General features: G+C 39.7%; 1 protein-coding gene across 2 annotated transcripts; it reads right to left on the bottom strand.

Annotated features, from left to right (window-relative positions):
• Positions 1–122: 122 nt before the first annotated feature.
• On the bottom strand, positions 123–15,875 carry ikbkb (inhibitor of nuclear factor kappa B kinase subunit beta). Of its 2 annotated transcripts, none has more exons than XM_070904752.1 (22): positions 15,755–15,875; positions 14,481–14,602; positions 13,227–13,321; positions 10,607–10,727; positions 9,729–9,798; positions 7,794–7,882; positions 6,953–7,042; positions 6,739–6,863; positions 5,989–6,096; positions 5,776–5,905; positions 5,360–5,554; positions 5,143–5,257; positions 4,479–4,602; positions 4,236–4,387; positions 3,984–4,057; positions 3,781–3,881; positions 3,623–3,672; positions 3,409–3,508; positions 2,537–2,684; positions 2,100–2,197; positions 1,790–1,883; positions 123–1,611 (listed from the first exon to the last, which is right to left on the bottom strand). In XM_070904752.1, the coding sequence occupies exons 2-22, from the start codon at positions 14,583–14,585 to the stop codon at positions 1,552–1,554; spliced, it is 2,244 nt and encodes a 747-aa protein (XP_070760853.1). In that variant the 5' UTR covers positions 14,586–14,602; positions 15,755–15,875; the 3' UTR covers positions 123–1,551. The 2 variants fall into 2 exon arrangements, with proteins under 2 accessions (XP_070760853.1, XP_070760854.1); XM_070904753.1 differs by having other exon boundaries at positions 3,984–4,045.
• Positions 15,876–19,231: the final 3,356 nt, after the last annotated feature.

Genomic DNA, 19,231 nt, shown 5'->3' with positions numbered 1-19,231 from the left:
TTTTAAATTAAATTTTGGATTGCATGAAGCAGGTGAAGGATGAATGAAAGAAAACATCGCTTACAGTAAATCACTATTCAAGGTACAAAATTCAGTTTTTTTTGGAAAATGATAGAAAAAAAGAATGTCGAACGTTTTGTTATTCTGACATTTTTACAATCTTAACAGCATACAGTATGTACACAAATAGTCAACAAGATATCACAGACACAGGTAACATCTCTCATCCCGTTGTATGATCTACATACAGTGAAGACTCCCTCCAATAGTTGGGATCAACATGATGCAACTGTACAATATCAAACTGTTGTAGCAGTCACATCTATATTCAAATATAGATATATTTGATATTCAGATATTCAAAAGTAGAGGTAAAGTATTCACTTATTGGTATTGAAATATTAATTTAGCTGGCTTTGTAGCTGTTTTCACAGTTTTGCTTCAATCCATAAATTTGACTCTATTCTTGAATTTTCAGTAAAACAAGAAAATGTTTGAGGTTTAGACCATAATTCATCTGTTTATCACCATATTGGACAAAGCCAAGAGAGTTTTGGGATATGTTGGTGTTGTTTTATGGCCACAAACATTAACACATAGTCAACCTCTCTCACACAGTCTCAACATGAATTTAACATCATAAGCTTCACTTGAAATTATTGGAGGGACACTGGACTGCACCATATTGAACAGGTGTTCTTGTTATTGTGTCCACCCTCCATATAAGTAGCAGTGGATTTAAAAAAAACAAAAACCCATCACATTCATGCATACATTCATACAGTTATAAACATCACTCATGACATTCAATGATTGTCTTACTAAAATACAATTTGTAATAAAAATAATGGTCCAGTGAGAAACACATAACAACTGATACACATTTACATTTAGGTTCATAACACACAGTTCAAGGCAGAGATACCTTTAGAATATAACAAAAACCTGCTTTTTTTTATACTTGGGATAAAAGTACATAAGTCTTAAAATATAATAGTAGTCCACCAAACATGGTGAAACAAATGTAACTAAAATATATAGTTTCAAAACATAAGACAAATGTTTCTGTCTGTCAACATTATTTACATTCACGAATTATCTCACTTCTAAATTTCAGGATAACATTTGCTCTTTGTGTGTGTCATCTGTTTTAAGAGTTTGACACTTTGTGCAGTGTGCAAGCCTCTCCTCACACTGTAACACAGTAGGAATGTACTGTATGTACTAATAGGTATGTTCTGTTTTCTAAATGGTTTGTATGTAACAATCATCTTATTTGATCCATGATACCAATGGAATGAATGGTTGATGCAACTTTACCCCAAAACCTTTTTTAAGTTTTGTTAAAATTACATTAATAACTTCCTCTAGGGATTTGAGATTGGCTTGGTTTACCCACTCCTTAATCTCATTAAGCAAATATGTGCCAGCAGCTATTACTCCGTTCACATTGTTAAACAAACAGGCTGCTACCGCCTCCTCATGTAGTTTGACATCCCATCCACACAGAGGCAGCAGGGTACCACATGTACACAAAGAATGAAACCCAATTCAGGAGAGGTCGCTGGAGAAATTCTGGCCTCCCTGAAGCCACGTCCACTCGCTCAACATCTGGGACAAAAACAAAGGGAGGGGGGTTTAATAGTCATCACACATAATTCAGAGAAAAACAATGAAATGATCATAAACCACGCCAGGCAGCTGCTTGGCATCAGAACAAGACGAGTGTGAGAGCCGAAGAAGGGAGAAATATGTCGTTTGGTGGGAGGGATTGTGAGCACGAACGTACCTCCATACTGTTCTCTGATTCCTGGATGGTGTCATGCAGCAAACTCTGCAGTCGACTCTCAAACGTCCTGCTCTCCTCCACAAGAGACTCGTCACTGCAGACACACCCAAAGTGATTCAAGCAAACGTTTAATGAATTCAAAAGAAATTGTCAAAGTTATTTTTTTGTGTAAAACTTGTGTCAAGTCAAGTGTATTTTCTGTAGTCCCTAATAACATTTACAAAACATGACTCTTGACCCCTGAATGGAAAACATCCTTTAAACCCCAGTGTGTACATGTGTGTGCGTGTGTGTGTTAAAGTGCACTCACAACTGCTGTAAGCTGTGTCTGGGGGTCAGTAGAGGCGGCACTGAAGAGGGGGTTCGTAATCCATCAGGACTCCCACTCACCGGGCTGCGAACTTTACTCTACACAAGACAAGATGATGCACTTTATTCAGCGTTAGTTCATACAGCACCTGCTTATTGTGGAAGACATGACAGAAGTTGTTATGGTTACATTATTTACTTGGCTTTTGGCATTTGTATTTCTGACATCGAAACAATGAGTGTTGGAGCAGATATAAACATACTGTAAGCGGTGCTTGAGAATTAGGTAAATTCAACCGAAGTGAAACATGCTGCTATTCTATGATTATTATTTGTGGCATATCTTGATTTATAATTATATGCAATTAACAGGCATCCGTAAAGGGAAAGCAGAGCTGGGAGAGGGTCTGTGTCTGTGAGCAGCTCATGTATCCTCACACAGGCGACTTTGAGCAGGTTCCACAGCTCCCTCTGTCGCTTCTCCTGCAGACTCATCAGCACTTGTTCGCTCTCGGCCATCCTCTGGACCACGCCCTCAACTTTCGGCAGCAGCTCCATCACGCGCTGACGGCACACGGCTGTCTTACTGCGAAACACACACACAAAAAAAAATGGGATTCCCAAATTGTGAACAGGAATGTCCCGACCCATGGATTATTCGATCCCCTCTGTGTTCTGGAAGTAGAGCCTCCGAGCCTTCAGTCTTTTATTGACTTAGAAACATTAGTAACTGCAGACTGGAGCGCTTATTCTAAAAGTAAATCTTTCATTAATAAAAGGTTGTGACTTTTTAGACTTCGTTATAAATATCGGTATGCCCCTAATTAAGAGTTGAAAATTTGCCACCTTACACTTAGACATCACATTACAGTTGTAAATGTGTTGTATGTTGTAAATTCTTCCTGATTAGACCTCCTCTCAGGACTGTGTGGGTGTCTATATACCAGATAGACTGATAAATACTTTACACTCTCCTGTTTGCTTCTTTGTTCCTGTAGACATATTTCAGGGCAGATATTTTCACTTGTTATAGCAGGAAATGCACAGGTGTAGCCGATAACACCAATGGTTGTTCCGGTAAGCCACAACAGTGCATAAACATGCACAGACGGGTCTAAATAGTAACAGTATTTACACCTGTGCAGAGTTACGCAGTGCAACCACAGAGCTGCTCAGGACCCATTCAGTTCCCTAACCCACATTTTCCCAAACATGATTGGTTATTCTTCCACAGCTGTGCGAGCCATGTTCTAAGTGATCTGGGAATTGTATCCAGAGTTTAATAAAAATGTAGTGTTTTGCGTGAGTACCTGAGGTGTGTGTAGAAGTCTCTGAGCTTCCTCTCGTAAAACTGCACAGCCTGAACCACCAGGCGCACCACCTCCTGAGTGTCCCCCGAACACCTCTGGTCTGAGCGGAGGAAGGAAAAGGAAAGCCGGAAGATTGTAAAAGGAGGTTTACTTTCACATGAAAACGCTGTAACAAATGTTAGGTAAGAAGTGAACAGATGCATGACATCCAAACCTCTGCGTTTCTCTCTGAGTTTGCGGAACAGCTCCATGGCCTTTCCTTCACTGAGGAACAAAGAGGGGAAGAGAGCAGGGTCCAGGATCACAAAGCAGTTGTTTTTATAGCTTTGCTTTACAGTTAACAGTTTACAGTTAAGTTTGGTTCAGACTTACAGTGTGTCCAAGGCCTCTCCACTCCGCCACGGCTGCCTCTGCACATCCACTATGTCTGGCTGCAGCTGCATCATCTCCTCCTCCAGTTCACTCACCTTGGCCTAGACACACACACACATGGGTTTTAGACTTTTTAAAGCACACAAGAATACTCCTTACACACACATACACACACACACACACACACACACACTCAACTCTACCTGACCACAGCTGACAGCAGTTTGTTCCATCTCCCTCCACACGCCCAGGAGTTTCTCTGACGCTAGAAAAAAGACTAACATTAGTCAGTGGCGAGCTAAACTGGTGAATTCAGTTGCACTTTCCGCCTGAGGTAAACAGGACAACCAAATTAAGCCATTAATAATTACGATTAAAGAACAGATTAAATGCAGTTTTGGCAGTTGTAGCGTAAACTTCCTGCTATCTACCAACATGTTTTTGTAACATAGTACCGATCCCGGTGGCTGTCTGCTCCTGGTATTTGTCCATGTCTATGTGAAGGCTGGTGGTGAAGAAGTCCAGCTTGGCCGTGAGTCTCTGGTGCATGGACACCATCTCATTCTTCTGTTTGGACAGTGAAGAGTTGTGTCTCAGCAGGCTCATGCTGAAAGAAAAGAGGAAAAGAAATGTGTTTGTTTTTACCAGTTAACAGTTAATGCGTGTGTATGTTGAGTGTGTATTTGTGTGTGTCCTACATGGCAGCTTTCTGCCCCTGCTGCAGCCTCTGCCAGTCTTCCTTCAGGGTGCGGATGGTGTGCCACGCCTGGCCGCAAGTCCTCCTCAGAGGGCTGTAAGCCAGGACGTGTCTAGGGTCGATTTCTATGACAAAGACAAACAACGAGAGAGAGACACACACACACACACACACACACACACACACACAGTCAGACAAACCCAAACATGTTTATTGTTATTTTAAAAAGAGCTTTTTCCCCCACAGAGGTTTGTAGTTCATATAAGCCTCATACCTTAAAAGTATCTCAACAATGAATTCTGAAGGTGTATAATGTTCGTTTTCTCCGTATATGAACAGTATGTGTGGTTTAAATGTGTAAGTGTTGATTTGTGAGATTATCTTTTTTAACAAAACGTGTATGTTTTTGTCTTTTTTTATTTTATTTTCTGTATTCAACAAAACCCCAAAGCAAAACTTTCACTGGAACTCTGCTGTGGGAACCCTGAGTGGAACAAACATCCCAGTTGATCCACAAAAAAAAAAGACTTGAGTCCTCAATTAATCAGAAAGTTTTAGCAAAAGTGTTCAAAGATTCACCTGAAATCAACAGAGAGAAGAAGAAAGACAAGCAAAGAAAAGAAAAGCTTTGCAGGGAACTACAGGTTGTTTTGCTGTGTACTCACGGACGAAGCGAATGTTTTCTGGAAGAGTGCGAGGAGCAAACTGAGGTTCATAAGTGCAAGAGGAACGATCAAACAGGAAGACCAGAGGCACGTCTGTCCGTCGGCCATCTATCTCCTACAGAAGCAGATAATAAAAATACTATGACTCAGTCCATTATTACATTGTGCTGTAATTCTGTGAAGGTATTGTGTGTACAGTGTTTATGTTAGATATTACTGTGTAATCTATGGCACACTGTGTGGCCAGTCCATGAGGCTCCAAGGCCAACCCCGCCTCCAGCAGCAGCTCCTGATTGGCTGCAGGGATGCTGGTGTCTTTTTCTATCCTCAGCTGCAGGTCTGCCACAGTCTCATCGTCCGAGACTGAGTACGTCAGGATCTTTGCAGACATCATGTTCAGGACATGCACCAGCTGAGGGAAAAGACGAGGACCAATCACATTGCAGAAAAAACAAGTAAATGTGTGTTGGGCTGAAAAGGTGCACAATCCCGTCAAGCTGTAAAGATGTAACTCTCTCTATAAATTAGTCAACATACCAGACCAGTGATATCTGAGTAACAAAAGAACAACTTGTCCACTTGGAGGAAAATGAGACAAAGTGAAAGAATTAATGACTGAATTACTCAATGAACCTTGAGCTGCAGTATGACCTCCAGCTGGGAGAAGCAGTCGCTGGGCGTCGCCTCAGGGTCTTTGCCTCTCTCCTGAGGAGACCACTTTAACATCAGCTGCAGCCACCTCTCCAGTTTCTCTAATAACAGACTGTCAAACACCAGTTAACACGTTAGACTGATATAATACAAGTCTTAAATGAGCATGTTTTTGTGTGTCACAGATAAAATCACCTGTTGAGGTTGTTGGGCTGGGGCAGATGTTTAGAGAAGCGGACTTCTCCTGAGAGGTCCTCATAGACGACAATATCATTGTCCTGCTTCAGCCTCAGTTTATTGTGCCTGAAAAGGATACAGATGGATTATATGAGAGAAAAGCCCTAAACATTAGGTTTGGAGTTGCATATCTTTGTCTTTTTGTGTGAGTGCACAGATGTTTTTATTTCCCTTCTATCCTCAATTTGATCATAGGAAATTTTTTGACCTGCGAACACAGCCAGGTACGTGCCAGGAACTGAACCTGAGTTTTTGCAATAATGGGAGAGTATTTTTCCTCTATGTAACCCAGACCCCCCTAGAGTTTCATATCTGTCATTCATCATATTAGCGAGGCACGAGGGGCACTGATGTGGGCACAACCCACATTTCCTGCAATTCTTTGCTTTGGCAACTCCTGTTTATTTATGTATTCCTTGTGTGTTACAATCCAGTCCCGTAACAATAATATTTACTAGGAATTAAGCTTATCATTGGTTAACATTCAAAAATGCCATTGTTCAGCTTATTTTGGAAAGGCTAGACTTTAGTCACGGAGTTTCAAAAGCATAAAAAATGAGAAGGTGAAATTGTGGAAATTTTAACATGCATCACCCTCGAACTAGTTTTGGGAAAACATGACTTCACTTGCTTCATGATGACTTTTGTGACATTTGAAGAAATCACCCAGTTGGTTCACATATATGAATTTTTGAAATATGATACTACCAAGGAACAGGTTGCCAGGTTGGTAAGAATGGGCGAAATCCTGTGATGCACTCAAACACCAAGGTCCCGAAGCTCCAGTAGTCCACAGTGACCGTGTACTTCTGTCTCTCAATGAGCTCTGGAGCCTGGAAGACAGAGGGAAGAACTAGTTCAGCTGTTACTGTCTACAATACGGTGAGAAGATCGTGTGTCGACTTGTGTTTTCATCACTTACTAAGTACTGAAGTGTTCCCACAAATGAGGTGCAAAGGCTGCTCTGGTCCAGCTCTTTAGCATAGCCGAGATCTATAATCTTGTGGATCAACTAAGGTTAAGAGAAGAGGAAAAAAACAAAGTGTTCTTAGCAAAAATTTAATAAGCAAAATGATTACAAATGGACACTTTGGGAAATATGCTTATTCGCTTTCTGGCTGAGAGTTACATGAGAAGATCGATGCCACTCGTTGCTGTACGACAGAGCCAGACTGTTTCCCCGTTTCTGGTCTTTCCTGCGAAGCTAAGCTAACCGGCTGCTGGCCCTATACTGTATTTAACGGTCATCCAACTCTCCACCAGAAAGTGAACGAACGAACGTATTTCCCAAAATGTCTCACTATTCCTTTAAATCCAGAGGGACTCTGGACTTAGTGCAAATAAAGTCTGTTTGGTTCAATTTCTATAAACACAGCAATGTGCATAAACATGAATATATAACCTCTTTAATATGTCTGGCCTCATTTATACAACATTCTTCATTTTCCTGTGTCCTATTGGCTGGAGGATGAGGATGTGATTTGTTACATAACGAACAAAATAAAGGGAGGCCCAGAGAGGAAGGTAAGAGCAAGGCGGTCCCAATAGTTCCTTGTAACTGCAAGGACTGAGTTTTCCGCATTAAATATTCAGTGCAGCAAAGTTGTGCTCAGCTGGTGAGGGTAGACATGTGGACGTGAGAGAGACGAGTCTCCTCCACTTATTCCACATAACCCACACACAAACAGGCCTGCATATGAACTCTTTGTTGTGGTTTGGGTGTATTTGTCATAACAAGATGGTTCACAGGGTCTTTAACTCACTCTCTTCTCTCCCTGCTGCAGCACAATGTTTTCTGGTTTCAAATCTCTGTGGATGATCCTCTTATTATGGAGGTACGTTAGAGCCGAAGCTGAACGGAGAAAGAAGAAGAAGGGATAAGAGTCAGAGGAAAAGAAGAACGCAGAGTTAGAGTTGCATTGTAAATTATTTGCTTCAAGGTTTACTCTCATGTTAAAGAGGGTAATGCTGCATGTAAAGCAGAGCTAGGGCCAATGTATAGGCTGATATTAAAGCTGATGGAAGATATATACAGTAGGTATTGGCGTACATATAGGGCCATAAGTTAAAAGAAATCAAATACAATCAAATACAGAGGAAGGAGCTGGTGACAACATCTTTTTCTCTCAACAAGCTGCTCTAGAGGGACCCCATAGTATTTTAGTTAACTGATTTATTCAAAGCACAGTTGAGACTCAGCACACATCAATGGTGCATATACACAGATTAACCTCAAAGTGTAACGTAAAAGAGTACTCCACAGATTTAGCTTTGCACTCCTTTAACATTGTCAAACTCATGATGGTCAGTTTAAGTATAAAGGAATGAAGGAATATCATCTTTTTTATTTCACACATTCTTCTTTCTTGTCAAAACCTAGTATCTACATTGCCCACGATGCAACTTGACCACTGACAGTTTGTGTGTGTTATGCTAGTGGTGGCTAATGTAGCCTCGAGCCGCTAGCCTCAAGCAGAGATGAGCAGCGAGCTACAGAAGCTGGTCCTGACTTCTTTCTAACTTCACACCCAGATTTTATGTATGCAATTGTACTCCCCAACACCTGTGAACAGACTTTAACACCAGGCGGAGAAGCAGTTTTACACCTTACCACATCCAGGGTCACTGATGGATGTCATCAGAAGTGACCTCTGTTGCACCACAAACAAGTGATGTCACAGTATACTGACACACCCTGGAGTACACTTCTACGTCACTGCAGCAAGGTACTATGCTAAATTAGACCACTAGAGGTCAGCAAAAACAAGATTCTCAGCCAGTGTTAAGTTTCTCTTTAAAAAAGTAAATTGAAACCCTCTGAAAATCTTGTTTTTGCAGACCTCCAAGGTTTAGAAAATTTCAACCAGAGAGGACAGTAAAACACTGCTTTTCAGCCTGGTGTCACGTCACTCTTTAATAAGAGCCATAAGAAGATAAGACTCGTATTTACATTCTGTAGCCTTTAATCTGCAGGAAGTCTAATTTACAACTGAAACTATAATGTGTCTTTACGTGTGCGTCAAAGGGTGACTAGTGTGTGTGCTGGCAAAGGGTGTTCAACAAAGCAGAACTCATAACCTTTGAGCACCTGACTGTGTGTAAGTGTAAGTATTTGTGTGTGTGTGTGTGTGTGTGTGTGTGTGTGTGTGTGTGTGTGTGTGTGTGTGTTTGGGTGTTTGGGTGTTTGGGTGTGGATGTGCATGCCTATGTCTTTACCCTCGGTCATGGAGAAGTTTAAAGGGGATCACTCATTATCAGGAAATGTACACCAGTGGGTAACAGGAAAAGGAGTTTCTGTGTGAGTGTGTGTGTGTGTGTGTGTGTGTGTGTGTGTGTCTTACTCTACTACTACTACTACTCTGTGTGATCCATACCATATGTGTCCTCTCTCACACCTGTTTATACAGCGTGTATTATACAACGTCTTGTTGATGTGAGCATTCGTACATCATGTTTGGGATACAGTGTTAGTGTCCGATGGTTGACGTAAGCCTCTGTCAAGCCATGGTGACTAAGAGGTTGGTGGTTTAGGGTCACCGATGACATCATGATACTGGTCACCAGGACCATTTCCTCCATACTACAGGAAACTAATCACACTGCCAGCTCACTCCATCACACCATCAATCTATCGCTCTCACATGATTTAAAATGTTACAGTGGTCACATTGAAAGCGGGGATCGTGCAGGATACTCACAAATGTCAAACAAAAGAATCAGAACAGAGCCCTCCCTCATTCCACAGCAGTTGTCCAAGAGGTTCAGACACTGCAGAGAGCACAAACACAGACTCTTGATACTTAAATAACATGAACCACGGAAAGAAAACAATACAAGCGGACACAGTCACAGTCTTAATTTACATCCATTAAGTACATTGTGTTTATAAGGGATCAGAGATACATTAGAGGTCATGAACAGGCTCAGATTCAATTCTCTCTAATACATAAATAGAACTTTTTCACAAGGCTGTCTGATCTGATTTTTAAGAGCATTTCTGGTAGCGATGAAGTTTTGCAAATTGGCAAATCAACACTTTTGTTGTAAAGCCTTTGATTTGTTTTACTTTAAACAATATATTTAAAGCGTTCCACTGCTGGAAACTTGTGGCAGGCCTGACAAAAGAGGATGGTGCTGTTTTCCGCTCTCTCTCTAACCACTCCATCTGCCCCCAATTCAACCATCTGGGATGCTTTGAAATTTTTATGACACTGCGGTTTGTGATAGTTGGCATTTTCCTCCTCTACTTGCTGTCCGGTGCCAACATTGTTTATCGCCTCAGGCTGCACACTCAGTTGATTTCGGATTGAAAACTGCTCCAGATTTCTCCTCCAGACAAAAAGTGCAAACAATCGCCTGGTTGTTGGTCCAAACAAATTAGTCACATTCATGTGTGAGTATCTCAAACTCAGTGCTTCATAAAAAAAGTGGTTCAAAAAGGATCACCACACATGATTACTGCTCCTTGTTCATTTTTTGTGATTCAACGCTTTGACCAAAAGGTCTATGGTCTCACATCCAGTGTCCTAAACCACATGAGTGCACAGGCTCTCACAAACACACCACAGACTTTTACCTTTCTCAGATCCCCTCCCTGACAGTACTCCATTGCCAGCAAAGGAAGGTCATTGGTGGTCCCCAGTTTGTGCATTCCCTCAGGAACCTCTCTGGCTGCAACAACGTTAACATGATCCAACCTGTGTGAGCAAAGATGAGCAGGCATCAGTCAGTGGGGCTGCACAATCATATTTTCATCATTGCTGAAATATGAATTTCCACAATAATCCCCCACTGCCAAGTTCTGCCATATTAGATGTCAGAGATTCATAACTCAGAGTTGTAATAAGAGTAATAGTCTTCTTTGCAAGGCTTGAAACAGGTAGTGAAATTGATGTGATGACAAAAGATAATCACAGAAAAATGTGCAAATCTAGATCTGGACCGGTGTTTCCCAAAGTTTTTGGCTTGTGACCCATTAAAATGAAGCAATGTCAAATGGATTTTTTTCTTTGTCTTATTTGAACAGGTTTCAACGTTTTAGAGGCCTAGAGAGATTATCTAGTAATTAATATAATTTTCTACTTCCCTTTTCTGTTGGTCTACTTCTCAGATTTATCTTGCAACCTTTTGGGGGTCCTGACCCCCAGGTTGGGAACCACTGATCTAGACCAACTTTTATGAAGCTCCACAGTTACACAGCTACATTATTTTCACAGTATATACCTGCACCACATCAGACATGCAGACCTTTTCTTTTTTTTCTTGCATCTCTCTCGCTGTGTCCAACACATTTATCAAAAAGGGTGCACTTTCACAATTACTTTCACAAATACGTGCAAACCTTTTCATCAGTTAATTAATCACCTTTAAAACTGATTACATCATTCTCTTCACCCTACTCCCTCTGTTATTTGACCTGCTCCATTATTTTGTCTGTTTCTAATTCTTTGCTGTTTCATAACTCTGATTGAAACAATGTGTGTCTGACTGTCACAGGGTCGGGCTCTCTTTAAAAAAGCAAAGGAGAAACATAAAGATAACAAACTCCAACTGATACCAGATCTACCAGGAAGATAATTTACACTGGAACAATAACATTGTACAACATGTGAACAGTGTGTGATTAGCAACGGATAGTCATCACTACAATAATAAGCTAATAACTTGTTGCGTTATTATCAGTCACTAGCATGTTTTCTTACTTTGAAACCTAAGCTGTTTGGTCAAATGAGTGAACACTAAACATAATTAGAAGTACTATAATCATATGGTGTTACTGTAGGGGGGACAAGTGCTATATATATGATATGATGTGGAAAATATTTCTCTCATTTTTGTTCTGCCTCTCTTAAGCTTATTTGAAAACAGAATAAGAGAAAGAGAGAGAGTGGGATGAAATAATGAACCTGTATGAGTTTGTGGGATAATTAAATATTTTTTCCAAAACCTTCAGCTGATGAAAAAGTAATGCAATACAAGCTCTATAAACACATCATAAATCAAAAACATTGTGAAAGTGATGTGTTTTCCAGTATGTGTGTATGTGTGTTAAGTAGCTGTAATAATATAATAGCAGGTTGCCATGTATGTGTCCCCTGCCCTGTGGTTTTTCCACGAGCTGAGCGTGGGTGCACGGGAGGGTTGTGGTTGTGACCATGTCTGTCTGAAAACAACACACTTGTTAAACTGGGACTAGGAAAAAAATGGTTTTATGCTCATGTTTGCACCCGCAAATGACAACACACACACATACAAGCGCATGCACGCACGCACACACACGCACGCACGCACACACACACACACACACACACACACACACACACACGCACGCACAGACACACACACACACACACACACACATACACAATCAAAACCCACATTAGCTGCCATCCAACTCCAGTGACCCGACACCCAAACTGAAACTGTTAATAAACAACACAGATGTGTGTGGAAATGAAACACACACCACAGCACAGCGAAATGAGGAGGCGGAACATTATCCCGTCAGAAATAACCACCAACAGACCAAAATAACCTAAACTCCCATGCTGTTCTAATTATTTAATGTCTTGTGTTCTTGACTTTTTCAGGATACAAATTTAGTTTTTGTATTTTGAGAAAACTTGTGAAACATACAAGTACATCAAAGTCAAAGCTTGTCATGGAATGCACCACAGTGAGTCACAACACGTCAAAACCAAAACTACTCTCCCATGCCAAAAAGAGCTTTAAGGCAAAGCATAAAAGAGTTTTGAAGGTAAAAACAAACGGGGAAATCACCGATTTCTTCAGCAGAGTTAAAAAAAATAATGTGTCACACAACAAGATGCATAACTGTGGAAAAAGAAACCCTGAATCTTTTGTAAACAGAAAGACAAGCTCAGGCAAGATGCTGTGGTCTGTAAGCCTCTGTAAGAGTAAAACTAAAAGATAAGGCAAACATATTGTGCCTTCTGTACTTTTTGTAGTACAAGTCGTAAATAAATATTTGACTCTATAATGTGATCTTAGCATGACCCTTTGCTTTATTACCTAATCCTGAGTGCAAGGCCTGAGTCTAAAAATCAGGTTTATAGTTGTATTATTTTAGGCAATGGTGTGCTTATAATGTTTTGTATGTAAAGTCAAAAATATAATGAAGCTGCCATGTGTCTGCTGTGTGTCAGTATGTTGATGCATGAGAGAGCGAAACTGACCTCTTCATGATCTGGATCTCCAGACACCATCTCTCTTTGTTTCTCTCACTCAGCTCCTGGCGGCACTGCTTTATAGCAATCTGTTCCTCCGTGTCCTGAAAGCACATAAGAACACAAGAATTTATGTTACAGTTCATTGTGGGTTTACATTTAGGGCAACAACCTTATTTTCATAATCGATTAATCTGCCGATTCTTTTCTTGATTTATCTATTAATTGTTTGGTCTATAAAACATCAGAAAACTATTAATTCATTGTGTACACCACAATTTCAAATGCCTTTTTTTGTTCGACCAACAGTCTCAAATACAAAGATATATGTATGTATAACCACCACAAATGATGAGCAACACGAGTGCATCTCACTACCTGTTTCTCATGGCATCATCAAGGAAAAGGCACCCACCCTGCTTCCCATAATGTGAATCATGAACTAATAATAGCCCACAGTATTGTCATTTATACAGGAAGACAGGAAATGTCCTATAGAGGAAGTTTAATCATCACGGCAGCAGCAGTGCCCTCTTCAGTTATGCCTCTTAAACCCTGGTCTGCCGTGGCACTGATGATCAGCAGTGCTTCACTGTGATTAAACTGTTAAACAATACATCATTTACTCTTGAACATTACTTCCTTGATTACTGTAAATAGGAATGCAGCCACTTAGGGAGCAGTGATGACAAGCATTTACATAAAAATATTTTATATTTGAAACCGCGATCAAATTCTCGAGTGCTTTACTCCAGTTTCCGACTCTCCACCACTTGTATATCGACATTCACATGATGACGCTGCCTGGCACAATGCCAGCTCTAAGTTTGCCTTGAAAGTGAGTGTGAGTAATACGACTGTACAGTACAGTTTTAAAGAGAGGAAGAGGAAGGTCCTCTAAGCGGGCATGTTCATATTCCCATAGTGTCGTCTTTCTAATGATGCAACTCTACAAAGCTCTCATCCTCTGACTAGAAGTGATGTCATTACAACAGACACCATTTCTATTGGTCTGGGAGCACAACTAAGCCAGCTTCCTGGACTGATGTTATAGTATTTACAACGGTGCAGGTGAAAACCCATTCTTAAATCAAATCCAGGATCCAGGATTAATTTGTAAATAGGACAAGAAGGTCTTTGTTTTTTGTTCTCTGTTTTCATTCGGCCAACTATGATGTCCTATCACAGCCTCAAATAAAACCAGATTTTCCCACAGAGACGGCAAAGACATAACAGTGTGTTAAGAGTGTGTAGGCTGTGTACCTTATTTTGCCATCTTGTGACTTTACCAAAGCCTCCAGTGCCCAGCCTCTCCTTCAGCTCCCAGGCCCCACAGCTCTGCTGCTGCTGCAGGGGGACTCGATTCATGGCCTCCTCAGCTGGTCCTACATCCAATACAACAAATAACAAGAGTAACATTGAGTCCACAATCATACTAGAAGCCCTGTGACGCTCACACCAGAAAACAAAAATGTTGGATTAACAGAGAATAGAGAAACAACTTTGCTGCTCTTAGATAAATAACATCACTAGGGCAAAAAATTGTTTGGCCTAAGAAGATGCCTTGCTGTTGTCTAAATAAAGAGAAATTTTAATATTTTTTCATCAGTCTACACTGTACTTTCAGCCTTAGATGTACCAAAGCTCAACTGGTCTTTGAGCATGTTAGCATGCTAACGTCACCATGCTAAAAAGAGTTGAAGTTTGGCATGTATTTATAATGTTAATTTTAGCATGCGATGTTAGCATTAATCTTAAAGTACAGCTGAGGCTTTGGTCTGAGAATTTACTCTAGTTCCCAAACGATTAATCGATTTATTGATTAGTCAATCGATAGAAAATTAATCACCATCAATTTTGATTAGCAAGTAATTAAAGACATTTATTAACCAAAAATGCCAAACATCCTTTGTTTCAAACTTACTTTTTTCTCTGTTTTATGTCATTACAAGTTAATAATAATAATATCTTTGTGTTTTGAACTGTTGAGTGGACAAAACAAGCACACGGGACCTCTGGGAAATTGTGATAATGACTCATTGAGAAAAATAATCATTACCTGCATCCCTAATTTGGTCATTAGTCATAAGTATAAAGAGTGAAGTTTTATCTGATCCATCCTATTCTTACTGAGACAGTTCACTCTGGACTGTCACAGAATCGATATAGGAATGTGTAGTCAGGTCTAGTTTTACAAAGTGCTCCTTGTATATATCTGTATATAGTTATACAGTTACAGTAAGTTTATTATAGTAGTAGTAGTAGTATACCAGTATAAGGTTATTACCAGGCCTATTCAGTACTGTACAGTACTGCAACGTACAATTGTGACAGTGCATGCATCAGGCTGCTTCAGTTTTTTTGACTTTACTGTTAATACAGACCTCACCTGCTCATAACAAAAGTATGCATTCAAACACACAAAAAGCACTTTACGTCTTTCCTGGAGTTATTAAAATGTCGCCTACTACAACGGTTTCATTTTCATGCAGAGAAGCGTTTCAACTATTAACAGTATTATTTCAACTAAATCCTACCTTAGACTTCGGAGGTAGCGTTCGCAAGTTTTCACACCTGATTATCTTTGAACACTGTGTGTGTATCCGGTTTTTAACCGAGTTAAACTTTTAACACTAACGATACATAAGTATTTTTGGCGACACAAGTCTGAAAAACTCTCTACTTCCTGATACTGATGTTTCCTGTAAACCTGAGGAGACCCGCCCACAAGGAGGCAGAGCCCTCGGCTCGGACCTCCAGCTGCTGGTTCCACGCAGATGTTTTCAACCAATGACGAATGATGAATCTGTTTCAAGATGATGTTATGTGAAAGCCTTAAATGTCTAATATATTTGTGCTACTTCATTTGAGGTCTGCAGTTACATTTACACAACTCATTTTCCTACATAGAACAATTTAAAATATACAGTTATTTAATGTTTTTGTAATTTAATGAAATACTAATAACAACAACAACAACAACAACAATAACTCTAGGTAAGCACAACAGCTTCTGCTATCGCAGTCGTGAAACATACGACCTGTCAGATGCTACGACTTATGCAGTTATTTTATGTTTAAGAAATACTAAAAAAAAAATATACACACATTCACATAAAATAAAAATACCATGGCCTCTTAAAATTGTCCATTCTGATTGGCTGGGAGGTGTCCATTAATTTCAAGTAACAGCACAGTATAACCGAACACCTATGATGCAAGTGTTTGCTTTCAGTTTCTAAATGAATGTGCCAATAACTCTAATAACAACAACAACAGGTTCTGGTATGGCAGTAGTGAAACGTACGACCTGTCAGGTACTACGCCTTACAACACCGTTTATTAGCTACATGACAAAAAGAGGTGTTGAATTTTGAATATCTGTGCTACAAAAGTGAAGAATGCATCTCTGCAAATGAAATATAATCATTGCTTCTTGTAAAAAGGTAGCAGGATTATCTTTAAGTTATATCCTTGTGTTGCTATATTTGTGTGTTGTAGGCCAGTGGTGCCCAAACTGTGGTTCAGGGGCCCCAAATGGTCCTTCACTATGCTTCAGTGGATCCCATAGGCATTATGAGGATTAGTTTTAATAATGAGGCAAAATGAAGTATGACATTTATCATTCCTGGGGAATAGTCTGTTAGTGTATAAGCTTACAAAAGCACAATTAATGTTGACTTTTGTTATTATGGAGCCTGTAGCTGCCACTATTTTGGGAATGGATATAATACACTCTCGCTAATGCTTGGATCAACTTCCCAAACCTTGCAGGACAGCAGAGTCACCCCCATTTCAGCTTCCATGACCTGACAACTCATCTTACTGTAAGTATTACTTCACATCTCTCTTGAATTACACCTCTTCTCTTTAGTTGTGAGAACATTTTTCTATCTTCCGTTTTCTGGCTGGATCTTGTTTTTGTAGCTTAACTTAATCATAACCATATCAGAAATATATTATGTTACACACAAGGACGTCTTTTGATGTGTTGGCAAGATATTATGTTTCAAATAACACAATTCTGTAATACAGATGTTGTCATTTTCAGGTAGATGTGGTGTACCAGATATACTATGTACGTTTCTGTGAAGATTGAGATTTTCAGATCATCCAACATCTCACTTTCATGGAGGTTGAAATAAAGTCAAGTTAAAGAGTGTCAAAACACTCAAAAGACAATCTTATTTGAACTGGCTTCAAATCATTTCAGTATTCAACATCGTCTAACTTTGCCAAGTCAATGTTGATCCAACAGATATTTGGAGAGGATGCACTTCAGAATTTCCAGAGTATTAACAGTGATGCTTTTCCTTTCATCACCTGTTGTTCTTGGATTTACTAGCCTTGTTCAGTTGAAACTGACGACACACTCTGATGCAACTAGCAAACTTCATCTACTTGATGACATTTCTCTGACGTGATCTGTGGGTGTATATTTAGGTTACTTTATCTGATTGGAAATGTTTGTAAGAAAAAAAGGCCTTTTCTGTTTATACTAACTAAATATGGTGCTGCTTCCTTATCATTTCCAGTGAATATAGTGCACAACAGAGAGGACTTCATGAAAGTCAAGAATAAATGCAACTCATAATGACAGACCTTTGTTGTCTTATTTAGCTTTGTTTTGTCATGTAAACCTAGTCTGTGGAAATGGCTCAATTGTTGTCCTCAATTACATATTATTAGACGTGCTTGTTCTGCCACCAGCAGTTAAGCATTCTGTTGCTAGTAGCAACCCTTACTAGCACAGTTCCACAGCAGTTTAACTGGCATTGTTACAGCCACCATTTTGTCAGCTCTGTGACTTGATAGACATCTTTTTTGTACCCCAGATTCCCTTGTTGGAGCTTTATCTGTTGATACTTTTTTTGTGATTGTTGATTTGTGACTTGTTAATTAAGTTTCCCTGCAAACTGCTAACCAATCAAGCCATTACACTAAGCTAGCTGTCCGAGGCTAATGCGCTGCTAATACAACATTCTAACTGTTGTAGCATTACACATTTTTCCAAATACACTCATTTGTCTTCCTGCCAAGACTTAGTTTTATGCAAAGGTCAGTACCACTCTCTTAACGTAAGCCTACAGCCAGCAGTTAGCTGGTTAGCTTGGCTAAGCATGAAGACTGAAAACAGGGGCTAGCCTGGCTCTGCGCAAAAGGTAAAATAATGTGCTCATTAATTAACACATTATATCTTGTTTGTTTAATTCGTTAAAACAAAATTATGTGTAAGATTGACAGTGGTTTTATGGCAGGTTATGTGCAGCACTATCTCTAAGCTGTAGTCTTTGTATGGATGAAACAAACGAGAAATAGCCTAACATATTATCTGGTGAGCTGAGGTGCAGGTACGAGGATTTTGTTACCTTAATTTGGACAGAACCAGGCTAGCTCTTTCCCTCTGTTTCCAGCCTCTATGCTAAATTAAGCTAGACTAAGCTAAACCAAGCTACTGTGTACTATTTGGTGTAACTCTTGTTTATGGTGCCCCATTGTTTTCTGGTTTGTAATCCCTATTGTTGAATTTGTTGTCCACTACTGTTTTCACTACTGTGTTCACTGGAGAGTCTTTCACATATGCTTCTGGTAAAAACTGCAAAGGCCAACTGCTGTCTTTAACATTTATTGGAAGTGTGTTTAGCTCGTATTTTTTAAAAGTATTTCTTTACTGTGATATCTATACTACTGGTGTATGGATCTGATGTAATATATATATATACAAATATGATAGCCTCTTTATGTGAGGTTCTATTATCATATCAGATTGGAAACTCTTAGTTGTGTGCTCAAACTTCACCAAGACAGATTCTTGTACATTCATTATACGTGGCACTTCATACTTTGTTTATGGATTTGGAGAGTCTGAGTCCAGGGAATCATGAAAACATTCACCCACACATTAAGACAGAAAACAAAAATGTTTAAAACAGTGGTTTGCGTAGTTTCTGTAATTCCTCCACAGACTTTATAAATGCCTTTCATTGCATAATGTAAATAATGGGCAGTCAAAT

Source organism: Enoplosus armatus, chromosome 4 (assembly GCF_043641665.1).
Source record: "Enoplosus armatus isolate fEnoArm2 chromosome 4, fEnoArm2.hap1, whole genome shotgun sequence".
In the NCBI taxonomy this organism is placed as follows: Eukaryota; Metazoa; Chordata; class Actinopteri; order Centrarchiformes; family Enoplosidae; genus Enoplosus; species Enoplosus armatus.
The sequence above is the reverse complement of the archived record's forward strand: the minus strand, read 5'-3'. Positions and strand labels throughout refer to the sequence as shown.